This window comes from Budorcas taxicolor, chromosome 4 (genome assembly GCF_023091745.1).
Source record: "Budorcas taxicolor isolate Tak-1 chromosome 4, Takin1.1, whole genome shotgun sequence".
Taxonomy (NCBI): Eukaryota; Metazoa; Chordata; class Mammalia; order Artiodactyla; family Bovidae; genus Budorcas; species Budorcas taxicolor.
Window position 1 is genome coordinate 105,930,937 of NC_068913.1, and position 21,509 is coordinate 105,952,445.

General features: G+C 46.0%; 1 protein-coding gene across 1 annotated transcript in view; it reads left to right on the plus strand.

Annotated features, from left to right (window-relative positions):
• Positions 1-4,493: 4,493 nt before the first annotated feature.
• Positions 4,494-21,509, plus strand: part of TMEM178B (transmembrane protein 178B) — a 401,231-nt gene continuing 384,215 nt past the window's right edge. Inside the window, exon 1 of the mRNA XM_052638836.1 lies at positions 4,494-4,875. Coding sequence (XP_052494796.1) covers positions 4,494-4,875 — 382 coding nt within the window. The remainder of the gene's footprint in view (positions 4,876-21,509) is intronic.

Consider the following 21,509-nt stretch of genomic DNA (forward strand, 5'->3'; position numbering starts at 1 on the left):
AGAAGCTGGTCAGTCACTTTTTGGGAAATGTTCTAGAAGAGATTCATGTGTTATTGTGTGGATAACTCTAAGCTTAGTCGTGTCTGACTCTTTGTGACCCCATGGACTGTAGCCCACCAGGCTCCTCTATGCACGGGATTTTCCAGATAAGAACACTGGAATGGGTATCCATTCATTCCCTTCTTCAGGAGATCTTCCTGACCCAGAGATTGAATCTGGGTCTCCTGCATTAGCAGGCAGATTCTTTACTGTCTCAACTGCCAGGGAAGCCCAGTGGAAATGACACTCGCTCAGTCGTGTCTGACTCTGCGACCGCAAGGACTATACAGTCCGTGGAATTCTCCAATCCTTTCTCCAGGGGATCCTCCCAACCCAGGGATCAAACCCAGGTCTTCCGCATTGCGGGCAGATTCTTTACCAGCTGAGCCACAAGGGAAGCCCAAGAATACTGGAGTGGGTAGCCTATCCCTTCTTCAGCGGATCTTCCCGACCCACGAATCGCACCAGGGTCTCCTGCATTGTAGGTGGATTCTTTATCAACTGAGCTATCAGGGAAGCCCCAAAGCCTTTCCAATTTTGAGCTTCTGTGATCCTAGGCCAGTGTAGGTGCAAATGAGAAGGATTAGGTTGGAAATAATAGAGACCGTGAAGCTGTACATAATGGGGCAGAAGGAGCTTGAAGAAGACAGTGGGAAGACATGTAGATCAGTTACTTAAGGAGAGAAAATCATACAGTCATATAGTCTAGAGGAAGAATCACTGTCTTTTTTAACTGCAAAGACCAGGATCATCCTCAAATGGTTTAGAGCTGTCCAAAGGCATTGCACTTTAAAAGAGGCCTCAAATCAGTACCTTTTATAGGGTTTCTGGGATGTGATGAAGGACAGACGTTTCAAAATACAATGATAAAGGTGGTCAGAAAAGATGACGACAGTGCCTCATCACAGTCCCATTGAGGACCACTGGGAGGGGCATGGCATGTCACTGGAAGCAGGCCTAAGGCACAGGCCAGGAGAAAAAGCTGAAAAGCAACAGTAAGAGAGGAGTGGAATAATGGCAGAGGGAGGGAGGGTAGGACACAGGAAACAGGTGCATTTACTACAAAAAGCAGCTGCCTGGGCTTGCAGAGGCCCCAGGGGCTTCTCTTTCAGCTGGGCCTCAGAGGCAGGAGAGAGGGTAGCAGACTCAATAGAGACTGAGGCTCTGATGCTGGCGTGCCCCAACTTCCTGAGTGACCTTGTGGATGTCATTTCACCTTGCTGCCTCCTCCCTATTGTCAAGGGCAGGTATACAGCTCACCTAAAAGTACTCTGGGCTTTACCAGAGAAAATAGGTCCAGAAATTTAAGACATTGTCTGCCTGGGTAGGAAGTGTCTACACTTGTTTCCCTTTTTTCACGGTTGAGAGAGGGAGAACAGGTAAGTGGAGGGTGGAGAGAAAGGTGAGCATTGTGGCCAAAGTCAGCCTAGCTCCCCATCATCGTCCCAGGGAGCGCGGAGCCGGGATGTGGCCGGAGCGGGCTGGGGGCGGGGGCACGCTGCAGCGCGCAGAGAGCCGGACCCCCAAGGACCTAAGCGGACACCCAAGGACCTAAGCGGACATCCTCGGGCTCTGCGGGCGCTTCACCAAGTCCCATTGCAGCATCAGGGACCAAAAGAGAGGCACGCCCCTCCCCCACTAGATGGCACTGAAACGCCTCGTTCGAGATACTCAGAATGCAGGAAGCTAGGAAAAAAGACAAAAAGAATATGGTGGAGGTGCGCTCATTTTGGCTCGCCGGCCCAGTTGTGCAAAGCAGGGTGCCAGACCCTCTCTGATTCCCCAGGGCAGCCCCTTCAGTCGGCAGTCCGGGCCTTCGGCTTTGGAATGAGAGTGCAAATGAGGGGTGAGCCTTAGAGCGGAGAACCTAAGGTTTCGACCCGGGAGGGAGGCACCCAGCCCTGCGGCGGCATCTCACGTGAGCCGGGCGGTGTGTGTTGGGAGGATGAAGCTGGCTCGCTTGGGGCCTGTTCGCTTAAGGTCTGGGGTCTCTCCTCGCCACCTCCCAGAGTCCTCGGAGAGCCTAAATCCAGCCACCACCCGGATAAGGACAAACCCCGAACCGAGGTGTCGTTTAACCCCACTTCCCCACCTCAAAGCGTGAGCCTCCCAGGCGTTTCCAAAATCTATTAAGCACCCTCAGGCCCCCGCCCCCGGAAAATTCTGTCTCTCTCGTCTAGAAAGCATCACTCAATTTTCTTTTCCCGCTGAGGAGGGAGGTGGAGGTGGGTGTATGTTGGAGTGTCTGGCGCTGGCGTGGGGCTGGACCGGGGCTGGTGCCGACAAACCCGCGGACGCGCTCGGCCCCGGGTGGAAACGCCTGTAGCCGGTTAGGGCAGCGCCTGCGGCTTTCTGGGGGAAAACAAAGATCAAATACAATCCAGGACATAGGCGACCGAATCCGGGGACGCAGGGGAACTTCCTCAGTTCCTCTGAAGGCCCACTCCGCAATAAGCAGTCTTTTCTTTCAAGAACTCTGGTCTATTTAAGCGAATTTTGCACTACTGAAAAGAGATAAACGGAGATGGAGGCAACATCCTTACATTTATACTAACGCCCGTAAACATGCTACATATCACATATATGTATATGTGCATAAATATGGATGTGGTTGTGCACATACCTAGCCAGACACCATTGACTTGCCTGGTCACAGAATAAGCCTTAGACATCCTGTGCCTGGGAAATGGTGCACTTTATCTTTAAGGATGCTAGAAAAATAAGAGATGAGGCTCACGTTGCACGGATGACATCACTAGCTTTTGGCTGCGCGCTCCGTGTTCTCGTCTGTGGGTTTCAGCCAAGGCTGCAGCGCCCGGCTCCCGAGCAAGAGAGCAAAGCCGCGGCTTCCTCCAGCGCCCCGCAGCCGGGCGATGCGATTTCCCGAGCCTCCCCAGCGCAGCCCGGGCTCTGGCTCCCTGGCACCGGCCGAGACCGCGAGGTCCCGGAGCCGCCGCGGCTAGAGGAGGAGGCAGGGACGGGGAGCTGAGAGTCCCAGCCTCCCTCCCCCACCCTCGCCCCATTCACCTCGGCGACCACCGCTCCTGGAGCCGGATCGTGGAACGCCGAGGCCAGACGCGACTCTCTGCGTGCTGCCGAGTGAGCCGGCATCTCAACCCCTGGGTGGGCTGCGAAGAAAATGGTGCAGTCTGAGAGCGGCTGACCCCAGCTGGACCGAGCAGACGGAGTGCTGGAGTGCCGGGGTTCAGGTGGCGGGAGAAGGGGGCGGATTGCGTCGAAGGGCCGGAGCCGTTGTTTTCCTGGGTACCTGCAGCACCCGGGCAGCACGTTCCCGGGGCTACACGGGAGCCCGATGAAGTGAGGCGGAGGCGTCGCGGGAGAGGCGGGTTTGAAGGTGGCCGGGTGGACACTTCGGGAAGAAGACGGCAGTGGTGGGGGCGGCATGACGCCCTGGGGGCTGGCTGCTGGGCGGGCCGGGCGCGGCGATCGCGCGACCTGTCCATGGTGTTGAAGGCGCCGTGCGTCGAGCCCCGCGCGCCCCGCTCTGCGCGCCCTGCCGGGAGCACCCTCCTCGGCGCAGCCAGCCTCTCACGCCCGCGGGCTGCCGCCCAGTCGCCGCAAAGCCCCGACCAAGGGTCGTCCGGTAACGCCGTCTGGGTGACCGCACCGTCGGCCCGAGGGGCCGCCTGAATGGCGAAGCAAGAGGCAGACGACCCGGGAGCTCGCGGGGAAAGGTCGGGCGAGACCGTGCACCGACTGGGAGCCCGCCTCTGAACGCTCCGCGCTGGCCAGAAGGAGCAAAGGACCAGCTGGTGACCAGAGGACACAGAATTTTAAAAAATTTTTTGGGTAAAAGACCCGATCCAGAGAAGACTTCTTCCCTTGCAGACCAGAAAGGGTAGAGTCGCTGAGAGGGAGACCCAGGCGGGACTCAGGGCAGCCTACCCTGGCATCTGGAGGTTTCCTGAGCTGGCCGGCCGCATCGAGGGTGATTCAATTTATCCCGTCGCCTAGCATCTCCTCCTCCCCCAAGAAAGCCAAGCGAGTGGGTCCCGCCGCTCTGCACAAAGAAAGCCCAGGAGTCCCACCGCAACAGAGGGCACTTGGTGTTTAGTTTCTGGCCCGAGGGCAGCGTCGCCCGAAACCCGGCTGAGTGCTGCGGCGCGGCGGGTTCCGAGAAGCAGCTTCTTGCGGGGCAGGGAGGGGGCGGGAGGCGGCCCGGCCCGGCGCGGCGCCGCCAGAGGCTGCGCCTGCTCGGGAGGACGCCCAGGGGATCGCCGGAGCCTCTCCCGATCAGAACTTTTTACGCTGCCCGCCCCCATCCCCTGCAGTCCCTGGGCTGCTCACCAGCAGGCAGGGGCGGAGGGGCGCCGCTGCGGAGTCCCCTTGCCGTCCCCTCCTCGGCTCGGCCGCCCGCAGCTTTGTTCCGGGCGCGCTGAGGGAAGGAGAGGCTGCGGCGGATCATGCCCAAGGTGTAGCCGCGAAGCGGAGGCATGGCTGCCGGAAGGTTACTGCTCTACACGGGCCTCTCGCTAGCGCTCTGCGCCCTCGGCATGCTGGCCGTGGCCATATGCTCAGACCACTGGTACGAGACGGACGCCAGGAAGCACAGGGACAGGTGCAAGGCCTTCAACACTCGCCGGATCGACCCCGGCTTCATTTACAACAACAACAACAACTTGCCACTCCGGGCCAGCCGCTCGCGCCTGGACCGCTGGGAGGGCAAGCTCCTCCGGGCCCGCAATCGCCGGCAACTCTTCGCCATGAGCCCCGCCGACGAGTGCAGCCGGCAGTACAACTCCACCAACATGGGCCTCTGGAGGAAGTGCCACCGACAAGGCTTCGACCCCGAGATCGCGGCCCTGATTCGGAAAGGTAAGCGCTTGGAGGCGAGGCGTGGCGCGGCGCTGCGGAGAGCCGCGCGCCTCTAGGCCCGGCTGCCCTCTCCTGCCTTCGCTCGACCGCAGCCTCTAAGATCTCTTGGTATCAGGAGGTCAGGTTATCCAGGCTCGGCTGAGCCTTGAAGTGGCCACATCTTGCCTCCCAACAGCTCGTAATGAGGCTTACCTCTCCCTCCTCAGCCTTTGGTCTTGCGTGTGCCTGATGGGATTCCGACAGAATCTCATGGTCCAGGGGTTTTACCCAGGAAGATACTTCAGTGGTCTCTGAAAAGGGAGGGAATCTGTAATCATGTGCGGTTAACAGAGGAACGAAACCCTTTAAGAGGGTTATGTCGGGGTAGACAGACTCCTAGTTTTAATCTTTGTTTTACGTGTTGCACTGATTCATCAAAGGCAACTGGGGAAACATCTCACAGAGAAGGCCTTATTCATGCCAGAAATGTTGAAGTGCTATACTCTGCTCGGCATAATGCAGGCACTAGTCATAGAAACACCAATAAATCACAGCCCCGGCCCTATTTCAGCCCAAAGCCTGTTGACCTGTAGCAGCACACCACAGTTCTTGATTTGTCTTTTTGAGTGGTTGACAAAAATGTCTCCTGCACACTGAATATTAGCAGGATCTAATAAGCACACGAAAGTAGTCCCCCCCCCCCCCCCCCCCCGCCCCCGCCCCCAGTAACACCAGAGTGAGTACTTAAGAGGAAAAAAAAAATGCTATTTTCAGAAGATTTGCAGAAAACATATCCAGAGTATATGAATGCAGAAAACAAACTGCATTTGCTAATGATAAAAATTTTCTTGATACTTTAATATGATCACAAAAAATTTTTAAATTCTGCTCATCTGATGCGTTTGTAGATCTTGCATGATTTATACTTTGGGGAGCATCCTGCTCCATTAGCCCACTGAAATATTGTTTGGATGTATATTAATATTGCTTTGAAGAAGGGAATATGCATGCTGGAATATGCATTAATGATAGCTGCACCCTGGAAGTTGTGGTGCAATTTCATGAGTTCCTCCCACCCCCTTCATTTTCTTCATCTGTTAAATGGTAATACCAAGGTGAAAACAATGTTGTTGTCTGAAAAGTCTTTGTGGCTACCATATGAGGTAGTTTTTCCTAATGTCAATAATTACAGTGCAGGGTTGCTGCTATTTTAAAATCTTGTATGTGAAAATTGATGTTCTTTGATTTGTTAAAATGTTGAAGTAGATCAGAAAAAAAAAAAACTATTCATTTGAAAAAAAAAAGGCAGTTGTTTAAGAAAGACAAACAGTGGGTATAGTTTGAGTGGCCACTCAGATTTAGGTGGGTAGGTTCAGAAAGAGAATCCATCTTAGTATTTGTCTGCATCTTCTGTAGAATGACTAGGGATTTTAGATGATTTTGTTAAGAATGTGTTACTATTACAAGCATCACATCTGCTTCATGGTTAGACTCTTAGTAAAGTACGGTGACCCGCTTGGAGCTCTACAACTTTGTCAAACTGTATAGGATATTAGAGATTTGCAGAAGAGAGCATCTTGAGTTCGGGAAAGAAGAGGAAGGAAAATAGATTTTGACAATGGTTGACTTTGTAACAGTTTTCAAATTCTCAGATTCAGGAAAATGTTACTTTACGTGTCATTTTCTGCTTTCATTAAAATTGGAATGATAGGAAGTTAGCTGAAATGCGAGGAAGGATTCATGTTAATAACGATAACCACTGGTAGGACTTGCTGAAGGACATTCTTGAATTTTCTTTCTTGAACAGCTTGTGGAACAAGACTGGTATCCTTCTGCCTGATATTGGTTAACCCCAGTGAGAAAAGGGGGGCTGGAATTCATGACTTCTGGTAGTTCCGTTGAGAGCTTTGACTCCCTGTTGCTCTGCTTGGCAATCGGACTAGAAAGGTTGACTTGGTCTGTGCACCAGAGGGATTGGTTACCATAGCGACATGTTCTTCCGGTGAAGCTGGAAACAGCGACAGGGAAAGGAATAGGGGAAGAATGTACAACATTTTGACTTTGTATGGACAGGTTTTTGAATTGAAGCAACAGAAAATGGACAGGGCACAGCAGGGGGATTGAATACACTGATACCTCGAGTTGGCAGGGCATTGTATTTCACTTGAACTAATGGAAACACTGTTTCCCATCACCCAAAATACAGCAGTCACTGTCAGCTGCAAGCACCTGCTTACCATGGCCATTTCTATCCATTTGACATTCTTGTTAGGTTTTACTGAGATAGATAGCATGCCATACTTACAAATCTTGAAAGACTTAAGGTCACTATCTTCATTTTTAATCTCAAAACATAATCTTTGAAAGCCAGATCTGCTTTTTCTCAGCAGTGATGGACATACTGTGGAAATAAGTGCATCTTATGTTAGGAGAATTCACAAGCAGTTCTAATAGCGTGCAGAATGATCTTCCTAGATGTGCAGATTTTAGCAGGAAGTTAAAAAATAAAAAAATAAATTGATATCTTTCGTTTAAATTTAAGACATCTTAGAGAAAGATATTTACCTCATGGTGTTTAGACCTTTGGTTTTTTGGGAAGCATCTTAGATTAAAATTCTGGAGATATGTGTTGGGCAGGGGGAAGGGAAGTCAGGAAAAAGACTATATAAAATATGTCAATATTATGTGAACATTAGAGATTTATCCTAGAGTCCTAAAGAACTCAATCATTTATTAAGTCAATGTTCATTACATTAGAAATGTTTGTGCATTTTACAATAATACCACATAATTTAAAAGGAAAAAAAAATCAAATCTATATCTGATTTGAAGACAAAGTCCTTTGGATTCATATGCTTTCTGAAATCCGTTTCTTGCCCTGCTGACATGACTGTGCCCACAGGAAGACGTTTCTGATCACTGTGTATTTATTTGTTTGTCTTATTGAACCTTAAGTTCCTGGAGGGCAGGAAAGATAATCATTTGTAAAATACATCCACCCGATGCATGGTACTTGGGAAATAACTCATACAGATTAGGTTCCCAGAAAAGTATCCATCAAAAGCTTATTCTAATTGCTGGAACACTGTGTGGGAATCCAAATAAAGGATTAGTCAGAAAATTGTGATAGGAAAAAAGAACCAGTGTGACTCTCAGGGCAGTTTAATATTGCAACAGAGGCTTCATAGTTTAACAAGGGAGATTTCTTGAGCAAAAGCTTTGCTAAGGAGTAAAAGCAACACAATGCAGTTTTGGATAACACGTGTCAATGAATAGACACATATCACCCACAATTGTTATTTTTCATGTTAGACAAGATTTTAATTTTTTCCTTCTTGAGGGTAGGATTTGAGTAGAGGATGTAGCAAAGATCACTTACCCTTGAATTCCCATCTGTGTCTACAATCAGGTCCTCTTGTCTTCTTTCTTTTCAATTTCATCTGTGTCTTCCTGGTAAGTCACTGTGAGCACTGGGGACAGATAAATGGCAGGATCAGTTTCTGAAATCCTAGAGACTTCCAGACTGTTAGAAGGAGCAAACACAGGTAGGAGTTTGTTCCAGGGAAGATTCAGATTCTTTGGTTAGTACTGAAATGTTATGTTGATACGCCTTGAAATCAGTAGACCTTCAGCTGACATGCTAAGAACTTCCTTATTCTTTGAAAATAGGCTTTATAGGAGAACTTGACCTAAGTAATTATGGAGTGGTAGTCAGTGTTCTGAAGTTTGTGTTAATAAAACCTTGTACATATTCACAGATTAATAATGGACTCAGCAAGTATTTATTGCACAGGTATTAGCAAATATCACTGGAACAAAGAGAGACTGGTCCTTAGAATTCCCATCATTCTCTTAGTATCACATAGAGTAAGTGACGAGTCTGGGATAACGAGAGTGACAGAAACAGATGCAGAGAAACCCAGAGAAGGTGACGCTTCATTGTGTTGGCAGTGGGATGAGGTCAGGTGGGAGGAAGTTGGGGAGAGTTGCCCTGAGGAAATGAAATCTGAACAAGATCTTCAGGAAGTTTGGAGGCGGATGGGGAGGAAAGGCATTTCAGGCAAAGAGGCCAGCACAGGCACAGCCTTGGAGGTGCGACCCTGCCGTTCGGCCTGTGAGTGTTGATTTATGGGGCGAGGGAGAGGAGCAGACCAGGAGCTGGAGAGCAGGCGAGGACTGCATTCAGGAGCTTGTGAGCTGAGATCCCCTGCAGCAGTGCTGCCCATGGGGTGGCCACCAGCCACATGTGTCTGTTTAAACTGAAAATAATCATACTTAAATCAATTTTAAAATCACTTCCTTGGTCGCATTACAGATGCTCAACAGCCATATGTGGCTAATGGCCATCATTTCAGATAGTAATAGTATTTCAGTTCAGTTCGATTCAGTTGCTCAGTTGTGTCTGACTTTGCGACCCCATGGACTGCAGCACGCCAGGCCTCCTTGTCCATCATCAACTCCCGGAGTTTACTCAAACTCATGTCCATTGAGTCGGTGTTGCCATCCAACCATCTCAACCTCTGTCATCCCCTTCTCCTCCTGCCTTCAATCTTTCCCAGCATCAGGGTCTTTTCAAATGAGTCAGCTCTTTGCATCAGGTCGCCAAAAAGTATTGGAGTTTCAGCTTCAACATCAGTCCTTCCAATGAATATTCAGGACTAATTTCCTTTAGGATGGACCGGTTGGATCTCCTTGCAGTCCAAGGGACTCTCAGGAGTCTTCTCCAACAGCATAGTTCAAAAGCATCACTTCTTCGGCGCTCAGCTGAAGTAATAGTATTACTATTTATTAGTAGTATTGCTATTTATTAATAGTATTACTATTTGATTAATAGTGATCAAACTTGATGACCAGGTACTCTTCTAAGAGTTTTACATTTATTAGCTAACTTATTCTTCATGATACTGTGCTGAGGTGGGTATTTTTATTATTTACCTCTATTCTACAGTTGAGGAAACTGACACACAAAGCTCCATTAACTTGTCACATTCTCATGATAAGAAAATGAAGGTGTCAGGCTTTGAATTCTGGCTCTGGGTTTGAAGACTTACCCACTCCACTCTACTGTTGCCATAGAGTCTATTGGGGCGGGGGTGGGTGGAAAAGAGACTGGGGTATTGATTCCTCAAATTAAAAAAAAAATAGGGTTATTTTGCTGTTTACCTGAAACTAACATGACTTTGTAAATCAACCATTCTTCAATAAAAATAAACTTGCTCTTTCAAAGAGACAAAAAAACAGGAAGTAATTTAGAGTTCATAAAGGTGAGACCTGCTGGAAGTCTTCAGCTTAGCACTGAGAGGAAGGTCATTTCAAAGCAAAACATTTCACCTTGCCTTGAGACCTGTCAACAGAATTTCATCCACCTTTTGTGCTGTAATTTTTGAGTATTTCTTTTTCTTTTTTTTCACTGTGGTAGATGCTGAGATTATAGAAATGAATGACATACACATTCATTCCACAAATATTTATTGAGAGTCTAGAGGCTGGGCATTGTGGAGAAGCTTATATTCCATGGTAGGGTGGGCAGTGGAGAGAGACAATAAATAAATACAGATGAAATAGAAATAACACCTAATGAGCTAATCAGTGTATAATATAACATGCAGTAGTGAATGATATGAAATGTCTTTGCCCTTGATAAGCACAAAGGGGAAGATGAAACAATAAGCCCAAAGAATAAATAGTTCTATTAGTTTTGGTTTCATAATATCTGGAGGCTTTACCTGCTCACAGGCATATACATACAAAACCCATGATGTCTGTATAAGGCGTGCATCTCCATGCATGTATGTTACATGTGTGCTGGGGGAGAACAAAGTCATCATGTGGTTCTTGTCCTCAGGGAGCTTACACTCCAGCTCACGGTTTCCCAAGTTCGTTGTCATGTGTGAGCGGATCAGGCTCTTTTGCAGGAGTCTGTTTCAACTGGATCAGGAGTCATCTGGTCAGGGAACTCAGGGGTGAGCTCATCTTATTGAGCCAATGAAGTCAAGAGCCTTATTTCTGTTGCAGAGGTCAGTTTATTTATTCTTTTACTGTAGGGTTGGTAAGGATCAATTAGAGGATCGATTCTATATTCCACTTTGGATTGTCAGTTAAAAATATTTTCTCCCTCTTTGCTATTAGTAGGTAATCCTAGGCCTTTAGGCAGAATCCTAAACACACTCTGGATTAGACTCTTCACACACACACCCAGCCCCACACACACCCACCCCACACACATGTATATGTCTATAGACATTGGATAGTAGAGTCACAGTGTTCATTCAGATGCAGATACTTTTATAACTCCTTACCCCCAGAAATACACACAGAGAGAAGGCTGTGCATGAGTTGGTGGATGAGTGGACAGCGCATTTATTCTAACGTCTTGATTAGACGTCTGCTGTATTTGAGACAATGCATCAGTCTGTCTGTCAGTCAGTTCAGTCGCTCAGTTGTGTCCAACTCTCTGAGACCCTGTGGACTGCAGCACGCCAGGCTTCCCTGTCCATCACCAACTCTGGGAGCTTGCTCAAACTCCTGTCAGTCGAGTCTGTGATGCCATCCAACCACCTCATCCTCTGTTGTCCCCTTCTCCTCCCACCCTCAATCTATCCCAGCATCAGGATCTTTTCTAATGAGTCACTTCTTCACATCAGGTGGTCAAAGTATTGGAGCTTCAGCATCAGTCCTTCCAATGAATATTCAGGACTGATTTCTTTTAGGTTAGGATGGACTGGTTGGATCTCCTTGTAGTCCAAGGGACTCTCAAGAGTTTTCTCCAACACCACAGTTCAAAAGCATCAATTCTTCGGCATTCAGCTTTCTTTATAGTTCAACTCTCATATCCATACATGACTACTGGAAAAACCTTACCTTTGACTATATGGATCTTTGTCAGCAAAGTAATGTCTCTGCTTTTTAATATGCTATCTAGGTTGGTCATAACTTTCCTTCCAAGGAGTAAGCGTCTTTTAATTTCATGGCTGCAGTCACTATCTGTGGTGATTTTGGAGCCCAAGAAAATAAAGTCTGACACTGTTTCCACTGCTTCCCCATCTATTTGCCAGGAAGTGATGGGACAGAATGCCATGATCTTCACATACATTCTTTTAAAGGACTTTGTTTCCTCATGTATAAAAGAGTGGGTTTGGATTGTATGAATGTCAAACCCTTTCACATTTGATGCGAAAGTTAAATGTAGGTGACAGAGGGTAGATAATGGGCAAACGGTTGAGAGAAGGTAAAAGAGAGGTAAGAGAAAGCAGGGAGAGGCAGGGGAAGAAAGAGCAAACTGAGAGAGATGGAGATGTCGCAGAAAGGATCGTGGCTGCGCGCTAGTGTATAAAAGGAAGAGGTGGAAATCGAGGCAGCTAATTTTGTTCCAGTGTAGGACTGTGTAATAAACACTGACCATCTCTCTTTCTGATGATTTAAAATGCCATGTTGCAGACTGAGGTTAAAAAAATCTAAAACCTTGATGGAGAAAGGTCGTGTTGGTTGCATGACAATATGGATGTACTTAATGTACTAAAAGTACAGAACTGTATTCTTTTTTATTATTAATTTTTATTGAAGTATAGTTACTTTACAACGTTGGATCAGTTTCTGCTGTACAGCAAAGTGGATCAGCTATATCTACACACATATCCCCTCTTTTTTGGATTTTCTTCCCTTTTAGGTTACCACAGAGCATTGAGTAGAGCTTCTTGCGCTGTGCAGTAGGTTTTCATTAGTTCTCTGTTTTATAGATGGTACCAGTAGTGTATACATGTCAGTCCCAATCCCCCAACTCACCCCACTCTTCATTTCCCCCTTGGTGTCCATAGTTTGCAGAACTGTATTCTTAAAAGTGCTTAATATGATCGATTTTACGTTACATATCAGTTCAGTCACTCAGATGTGTCTGACTCTTTGGGACACCATGGTCTGCAGCTTGCTGGGCTTCCCTGTCCATCACTAACTCTGTTTTACCACAATTAAAATAAAGAAATTAATTAAAAGAATGAAGAAACTTAATAGAGAAAGGAACTGGATTCCTGGTGTGTAGAATACTTCATAACCGAGGATCTTCATTTATTCCATGCATTTTTTGAGTGCCCACTATGTGCCAGGCACTAACTCAGGTACGTTTCGGACATAGAAGTTAATGAAACAGACAAAATATCTGCCCTCATAGGCCTTCCATTGAAACACCTTCGAGGATTGTATCTTTTTTCTAAACAAAACTTTTCAAGAATACCAGTATATAAAACAAGTAAAAATAATGAATATGTTCCTTGGGTCATTTAAAAACCATTGTATGGTAAAGAACACTTCTCTGTGTTTATTCTAAAAATGCCTTTTGAGTTCCAGCTATTTCAGGTGCATTACTTGGGGCTGGAGGATCCTGAGTGAGATAGGTATTAATAGCTCCTGTCCTCAAAGAGAAAAAAGGCAGTATACAGAAGACTGACAAATAAAACCCCCAAGTTTAGTTCTTTTTTAAAAAAAATATTTTAATTTTATTGGAGCATAGTTGATTTACAGTGTTGTGTTAGTTTTAAGCGTACAGCAGAGTGATTCAGTTACACTTATTATTGTTGTTTAGTCACTAAGTTGTGTCCGACTCTTTATGACTCTGTGGACTGTAGCCTCCCAGGCTCCTCTATCCCTGGGATTTTGCAGTTAAGAATATTGGAGTGGGTTGCCATTTCCTCCTCCAGGGGATCTTCCCGACCCAGGGATGGTACCTGTGTTTCCTGCATTGGCAGGCAGATTCTTTACCACTGAGCCACCAGGGAAGTCCCACATATAAATATGTATCCGTCTGGTCAAGGCTGTGGTTTTTCCAGTGGTCATGTATGGATGTGAGAGTTGGACTATAAAGAAAGCTGAGCACCGAAGAATTGATGCTTTTGAACTGTGGTGTTGGAGAAGACTCTTGAGAGCCCCTTGGACTGCAAGGTGATCCAACCAGTCCATCCTAAAGGAGATCAGTCCTGGGTGTTCATTGGAAGGACTGATGCTGAAGCTGAAACTCCAATACTTTGGCCACTTCATGTGAAGAGCTGACTCATTTGAAAAGACCCTGATGCTGGGAAAGATCGAGGGCGGGAGGAGAAGGGGACAACAGAGGATGAGATGGTTGGATGGCATCACCAACTCAATGGACATGAGTTTGGGTAAACTCCGGGAGTTGGTGATGGACAGGGAGGCCTGGAGTGCTGTGGTCCATGGGGTCCCAAAGAGTCGGACACGACTGAGCGACTGAACTGAATTGAACTGATATATGTGTGTACACATATACTTATTCTTTCTTAGACTCTTTTCCTCTCATCTTTTCTCATATAGGTTATTACAGAGTATTGGATAGAGTTCCCTGTTCTATATACAACATGTCGCTAATCTATCTTATGTGTAACGGTGTGCCTGTGTTCATCTCAAGCGCCTGATTTATCCCCCCCTCCAAGTTTTCTCTTTGGTAACCATACGTTTGTTTTTGCTGTCTGTAAGTCTGCTTCTGTTTTGTAAATAAGTTCATTTGTAACTGTTTGAAAAAAAGTTGGATTCCACATATGAGTAACATTATATGATACTGGTCTTTGACTTCTCTTTGTATGATAATCTCTAGGTCCAGCTGTGTTGCTGCAAACGGCATTATTTCATTTTTTATGACTGAATAATATTCTGTAATATATACGTACCATGGCTTCTTTATCCATTCTTCTGTCATTGGACATTTAGGTTGCTTCCATGTCTTGGCTATTGTAAATAATGCTGCAGTGGACATTGGGGTACATGTATCTTTTCAGATTATGGTTTTGTACAGATATGTGCCCAGGAGTGGGATTACTGGATCATATGGTAACTCTATTTTCAGTTTGTAAAGGGACCTTCATGCTGTTTTACATGCCAATTTACATGCCACCAACAGTGTAGGAGGATTCCCTTTTCTCCACACCCTCTCCAGCATTTGTTTGTAGACTTTTTTTTTTGATGAGGGCCATTTTGACCAGTGTGAGGTGGTAACCTCATTGTAGTTTTGATTTGCATTTCTCTGATAATTAGTGATGTTCATAAGCATCTTTTCATGTGCTTTTTGGCCATCTGTGTGTCTTCTTTGGAGAAATGTCCGTTTAGATTTTCTTCCCATTTTTGGATTGGGTGTTTGTTCTTTTGATATAGAGCTGGATGGGCTGTTTGTATGTTTTGGAGATCCAGATTTGGTTCTTTGAGAGATTTATGTGCTGAGGTCCTGAGTGATTCTTGAGTTCTGGAGCAATTAGGGGAAGCTTTGCCAAAAAGTGGACAGCTGGTCCTAAGATGTACTTAGGTTATCTGTGGGTTGATAAAATGAAGTCTGAGCCTCAGTTAAAAGTGATTAATTAATAATGACAAGGTAATACCTGTTGAGTCTGCGTTCCACCCACATTTGTCCCCCAGGCACCTAGTCCTTCTCCCAAAAAGCAGCTAGTGCTCTCAGATTTTAAGAAATCATATCAGAGATACTCTGTTCAGCAATATTTAAAAATACCAACAAGTATAAATATGTCAGGCAACACACAGGTGATTTAAGGATGAAAAAAGTTTATTTTTTGTAAATCTGTATACACAGAGATGATGTTTAAAGGCCCATTCTAGGAGTCACTAGGAATCTTCTACAGGTGATGTTTATTCTGAGCAGAGGTTGCTGTTGGCGTTCAGAGAAGTTTGACAGATTTGCTGCTTTTATGGGGGCCTGCAGAATCTGAATTATTTCAATTGATTTTTTTGGCATCCAACTATTTTGCCAAGAAAAGGCAATTTACTTTATATTAGGTCATCTTCATAAATTTATATCATTTCCTGCATTTGAAAATGCCCTGCTGTTCTATATTCTGAAGCTCTCTCTGTTGGACACTTTATTTGCTTTAGAGCAATCTCTCATTCAGATTTGCCGTCCATTTCTCTTCATCTTTGTAATAGCAGTTCTATTTAGGCAGACACAACTCTTATTCCCCAAGGCTCTGGAGTGTTTTGTAGACCTGGATGGGGTAGGCTTGTCTTTACCTTAAAGAAGCTCCGGGCTCCTGCGCTGCTGTATGCTAATCAATGCAGCATTAGACGCTACCTTGTGAGGCTGGGGACACACCTGCCCTGTCTCCTGACACTTCTGCCCCAGGCTGTGCACACTCATGAGTCCATGGAACACATCCAGGAGTCACCACGGCAGCACTGTCTTATCATAATAAAATAACTAAAGTAAACAAAAAGGAAAAACTTCTGTTCATTATTAATAGGGACGTGGATAATAGGTATGGTTTGTTCATATGATGGAAAATACCACTGTATATTTAAAAGACATCTACTAGACCTACGTGTTTCCAAGTGGAGAAAGATAAAATTGGAGTGAAAGGATCAGGGTGCAGAATGAAATGATGCCATTTATATGAAACTCAAAAACAGATCGGATAACATGAGATATGGTTATTTGTTTTTATAAAAATATGTATGTGACCGATAAACCCAAAATGAAGGATGATGTTTATCTTCCTCAGGACAAGGAAGGAAATGGAATTGGGATGGAGCTTTCAAATCATCTGTGATATTAATATTTTATTTCTTAAAACAACAACAACAAACAGATCTGAGGCAAATGGGACACACGTATGCATGCACACTGAAGCTATTTGAAAGATTGTTGCTGTTCTGATCAAAAAAAGTTCACATTTTATTCAGACTCTACTGTTCAGTGTTCAGGAGGCAGGTTCTTTAAAGAAAATTCATGGAAAACTTTGAGTCAGTCTGTGACTGACTTTTGTAAGTAGTAACAAAGAGGAGAATCAGGTAACCCTTAACCAACAGTGTGCACTGAGAGTTGCTCCTGGGGATAGAAAGGATAAAGTCATGTTTTCCCCCCTTCTGATGTGGTGTAAGAAGAGGAAGCCAAGGCTTTAAAATGGCTTATTTCTGAGACAGAGACGAATGTGCACATCACTCTTTGCTTTGCGGGTTTCCTGCAGCTTGTGGAGAAAAACCCAGCGCTCTAAGGCCAGAAAGTTAAAGCAAAGCCCTCCCTCCAATGAACTTAATCAGACACTGAAGATTAGTAGTCAAGGCACGGAGACAGAGAGCACAGCCCACCAGAGAGTGAGCACGAGCCCCTGGGAAGGCCTGTGGGCCCCACGGGAGGACCTCAGATGAGCTAGGAAAGGAAAAGCTGAGAACTGGTAGGAAGGAGTCAGAATTATATTCTTAGAATTGTGTGGGTGACTTCAGCCAGGAGCAGTGGTATGTTCCCATGCCATACGAGCTCCAGCTGGAACGGGACAGGCCCATCAGAATTGCAGCAGGGGTCCCATTTTCACCTGATAATGCTTTTCAAGCACCAGAGCTGGACCTGAAGTTACTAGGGGGGGAGGGGGGTGGGTCATGAAAGTCCCAGGGGATTTCAGGGACGTTGGAGCAGAATAACTTTCACGCTCATATTTCAGTAACCACGGGGCTGACGAGATGCCCATGTGAAGCTCTGGGCAGGCCTGCATCTCCAGGTCCCATATGGATGAGCTGCTTCATTCATCGTGCTCTGTAAGGATGCTCTTCCTGCCCTTCCTGAGATGAATGACTTTGGGAAGGGCTGGCCTCTGTGTCTTCAACCTCTTCCCCTCGCTTCCTCCTCCAGGAATGTGTTAACACAAAACAGAGGTTCATCTTGCTCGGCCCTTGTTCTTTCCAGGTGTGGCCTCTCTCCTCGCCTGGCTTTCTCGTCTTTTTCACCCTCAGTGCACTTTGAGGCCCTAGCCACTGGGTTTTCCCCCAACTCCCATGCTGGGGTCACTCCTCTCCTTCTCTTTGAAAATGTCACCTCCTCTGGCTTTGGGGGCACTGTCCTCTCCTGGCCTGCTTCTGGCTTCTTTCCTCCTCTCCAGCACTAGCTCTTTTTTCTCAGCCCATGTGAGTGCTCTCCAGGGTACCACTTCTTTTTCTTTCCCTCCCTGTCCCCTTGAGCCATCTCACGTCCATGACCAATTTTGGCCTTGATGTTCACAACCTATTGCACTGGGAATCTCTCATTCAGATCCTCCACCCAAACACCTCACCTGTCGAATATCTCTGCTTGGAGGTTCCATAGGTCCAAAAGAACCTGTTTTCTTTTTCTCCCAGGCATTGCTCTTTCATTTTCCTCCATCTCGGGAAATGACCTCCCTGCCTCCCTACTTGCCCAAACCAGAAACTTGGGAGTCATCCTTAGAGATCTCTTCATTCTTGCCCTACTCATCGGAGCAGTGAAGTCACTTTTCCTCCTGATACTTTTCTGCCCATCTCCCCACGCTATTCCAATACTGCTGCTGTGGTGATGTCCACATCACCTGTGTTCTTGTAGCATTCCCTGTTCTCTAGTCTCATCTCCTGTCAATGCTTTCCATTCAGAGTGATTTTTCTTAAATGTAAATCTAATCATGTTATCACTCTGCTCAAAATTCTTCAGTGGCTCCTCCCAGCCTGTCAATCATGAGAGGTCCGTGATAAGGTCGTCTTGGCGTGTGAGGACTCACAGGTCTGATAACATTCCCCACCCCCTAGCCCGCAATCTGCCCATCTCATCCTTTTGCCTGCTTCTCTCCAGCTTGCTCTCCTCCCGCTCTGATGAAGGACTCCTGGTCTCTAAACAGGCTAAACTGTTTGATACTTGAGAGCCTTTGATAGTGAAGCTTCTTTCTTTGCCTAGAGCCTCTGTCCCTGGTTATGCTGCTGCTGCTGCTGTTGCTAAGTCACTCCAGTCGTGTCCGACTCTGTGCGACCCCATAGATGGCAGCCCACCAGGCTCTGCCGTCCCTGGGATTCTCCAGGCAAGAACCCTGGAGTGGGCTGCCATTTCCTTCTCCAATGCATGAAAGTGAAAAGTGAAAGTGAAGTCACTCAGTCGTGCCCGACTCTTAGCGACCCCATGGACTGCAGCCTACCAGGCTCCTCCATCTATGGGATTTTCCAGGCAAGAGTACTGGAGTGGGTTGCCATTGCCTTCTCCGGTCCCTGGTTATATCCACCCGCAACTCAGCCTGGCCTGCCCCTGCTTTTCGTTTAGGGATCAGCCATGGGCCTCTCCTCCTAGTCTTGCTTGGGTTCCATCACCTCTGTCTCCCAGGGAGAATTGCCTTCTTCCTCCTTAGCTGTCTGTCACACAACAGACGTCTTCCTAGCACCAGTGACATTTTGTTTCCCCATATGTTTCCCTCCTTTTTAAGACTATTTTTGAACTACTTATTATTCATCTTTTTATCTGCAGTGTTTTGCATAATGCATGGTCCATAATAGGTATTTAATACATAGTTATTGGATGAATGAAGGTTTATTTCCGTTAGTGCAGTCAATCTGGAAGTCTTATTTAACAAAGAGCCATAATTTCACTGGACTAGGGAAACTCACTATTAAAAGGAAACCTGCTGTGAGTTGCTCTGTAATGCATATGATAAACTTTGATTTATTTCTTTTGTTAAGGTTTGTATTTTCTTAAAGTGCCCATATCTCTGATTCACATGAGGAGATTTTCAGTTGGGGATTGGTCCACGTATCCTGGACTGGACCTCTTCATTATGATCTTGTCCACTTCCTCTTCTTGGCATGCTTTTCTTAGTCTGGTCCTTCCCGCTGCAGCATACTGGATACAGAGAAGGCTAGGTCCATTTCATTTTTTTTCTTTTAAAAAATATGTATTTATTTATTTATTTGGCTGCATGGGATCTTCATTACAGAATACAGGGTCTAGTTCCCTGACCAGGGACTGAACCCAGGCCCTCTGAATTGGGAGCGTGGAGTCTTAGCCACTGGACCACCAGGGAAGTCCCATATCTCCATTTCTTGTCCCCATCGTGGAGTACCTCTGGGTTTGGCATATGTGACTATTCCCTCAAGTTTCTCAGTGTTTATCACCAGGCTTGTCTTCAGGCTGTCTTATCAAAACTTCCCTCTCCACTGTTTACTAAGGGAAGCTTCCTCAAATCTCTTCTCATAGAGAGTTTGGTCAGATAACGGCCAGAAAATAGAGACTGTGTCTTTGTGAATGCCTCTCTGGTTCATACCTCAGTTCACTTTTCGTGACTTCCAGCTGGCGTGGGTCAGTGATGCTGGGTAAACAGGGTCAATATCTATTTCCAGGTCTCTGGTGCACTGGCCCCATTGTGGCTGGTGAGCAACGTTGCTCATAGAAAGCATACATCCTCTACAGAACGATCTGGGGATGGAAAGACATCATGGCCAACCAACCCATCTTTGCTTGTGAAGACCACCGCGTCCCAGCTCAACAACAGATGAGAGACACGTTTACTCTCCATGTCACTGGGAAGTGGATTCTCTTCCCAAACAGCAGTGACTGCTGTTCAGGCTGGTTATCTCACAGGGAAGGTTTTGAGAACTTCTCCTTTAGCTATGTGATTTACTAAGGGCAGACCACTGCGGTCATTTGGATAGTAGAATAATTCTTTTGTTTTTCAGCAGACAAATATACATCTGGCTGCATTGCTTGGCTCTCTAACTAAGCTGAATAAATGATTCTTATCAAGGAAACATTTTCTTTGACCACTGTATCTCCTGGAGTTATATTGGTTAAGTCTATGCTGAGTTTAAACTAGAAAAATGACTTCCAGAACCCTCTGCCTAAGTTGCATAAAGCGCCATAGACCAAAATTCAGATTGTACATTCAGTAGTAACCATTGGGTAGGCATCCCAACTAAACACTGAACTTGCATTTTGAAGAGCTAGATTAATTGTAAAAACTGATTATAAAAAGTATAAGTGATCTATGCAGCAATGCGAATTTTATAAAATGGAGGGTCGCCTTTACCCTAGTAAATCGTCTCTTGTCATAAATGCTTATTTTAAAACCTATAGGAATCCAGAGGTTTATTTCAAACTGGAGGGTGGCATCCCTTCTTTTGGGGTCAGCAGAGTTGTTGCCATTTCAGAAAAGGACGTTTATCTCCTGTGCTGGCAGCACGCCGGTATCAGCTTTTATTACACATATCCGTAGTGGTGTGGTGGCTGGCTGGGCGCTTGCAGATCAATAAAAGCTGCTAAAAAGGGGGATGCATCAGAGACCATAATGGCTCCTTCACAGAAGATAGATCGTCTCCAGGTAGTGAAGTGCACTCAGAAGCAACAGCGATATCCCTGTACTGAGCTCCTTATTATTTAGAAGAGAGAAACGGACTTTCTCAAGGTGGTGATTCCTATGATGCAGACCTTAACATGCTAAACATACACGCCAAGACAGCTTCTGTTCCAAACGGATTCAGTTTGTTTAAGTAGAAGAATTTCTCGGTGGTGAAATACAGAATTGATTCTCTTGGCCTCAAACATGACTTGATGGTAGTTATTCTGCAGCTTGGTTGTCCTGCTAATTTTTAAAAGTCCTCTTATGATGTGAACAGTGATTTTTAAGAGACTCAGGTGGGCTTGGGTACAGCATCCTTGACGTGTTGGGAAGATTAGTGACCCTAAACACAAAGTGATATGAGTGGGGTTTGAGAGCAGTGGAAACTTCCAGAAGACAGTACAGAGTTCCTTGGCTAAAGTTCTTGACACATGGAGTCAAGGTTTTGTTTGAGCTGAGTGTACTTTTATGCAGGTGGGTCCCTAGGGAATGATGTCAGAGAGGATGGTGACTTTTTCTAGGATGTGTGTGTGATAATTTCTACTCTGTGGTTCTCCT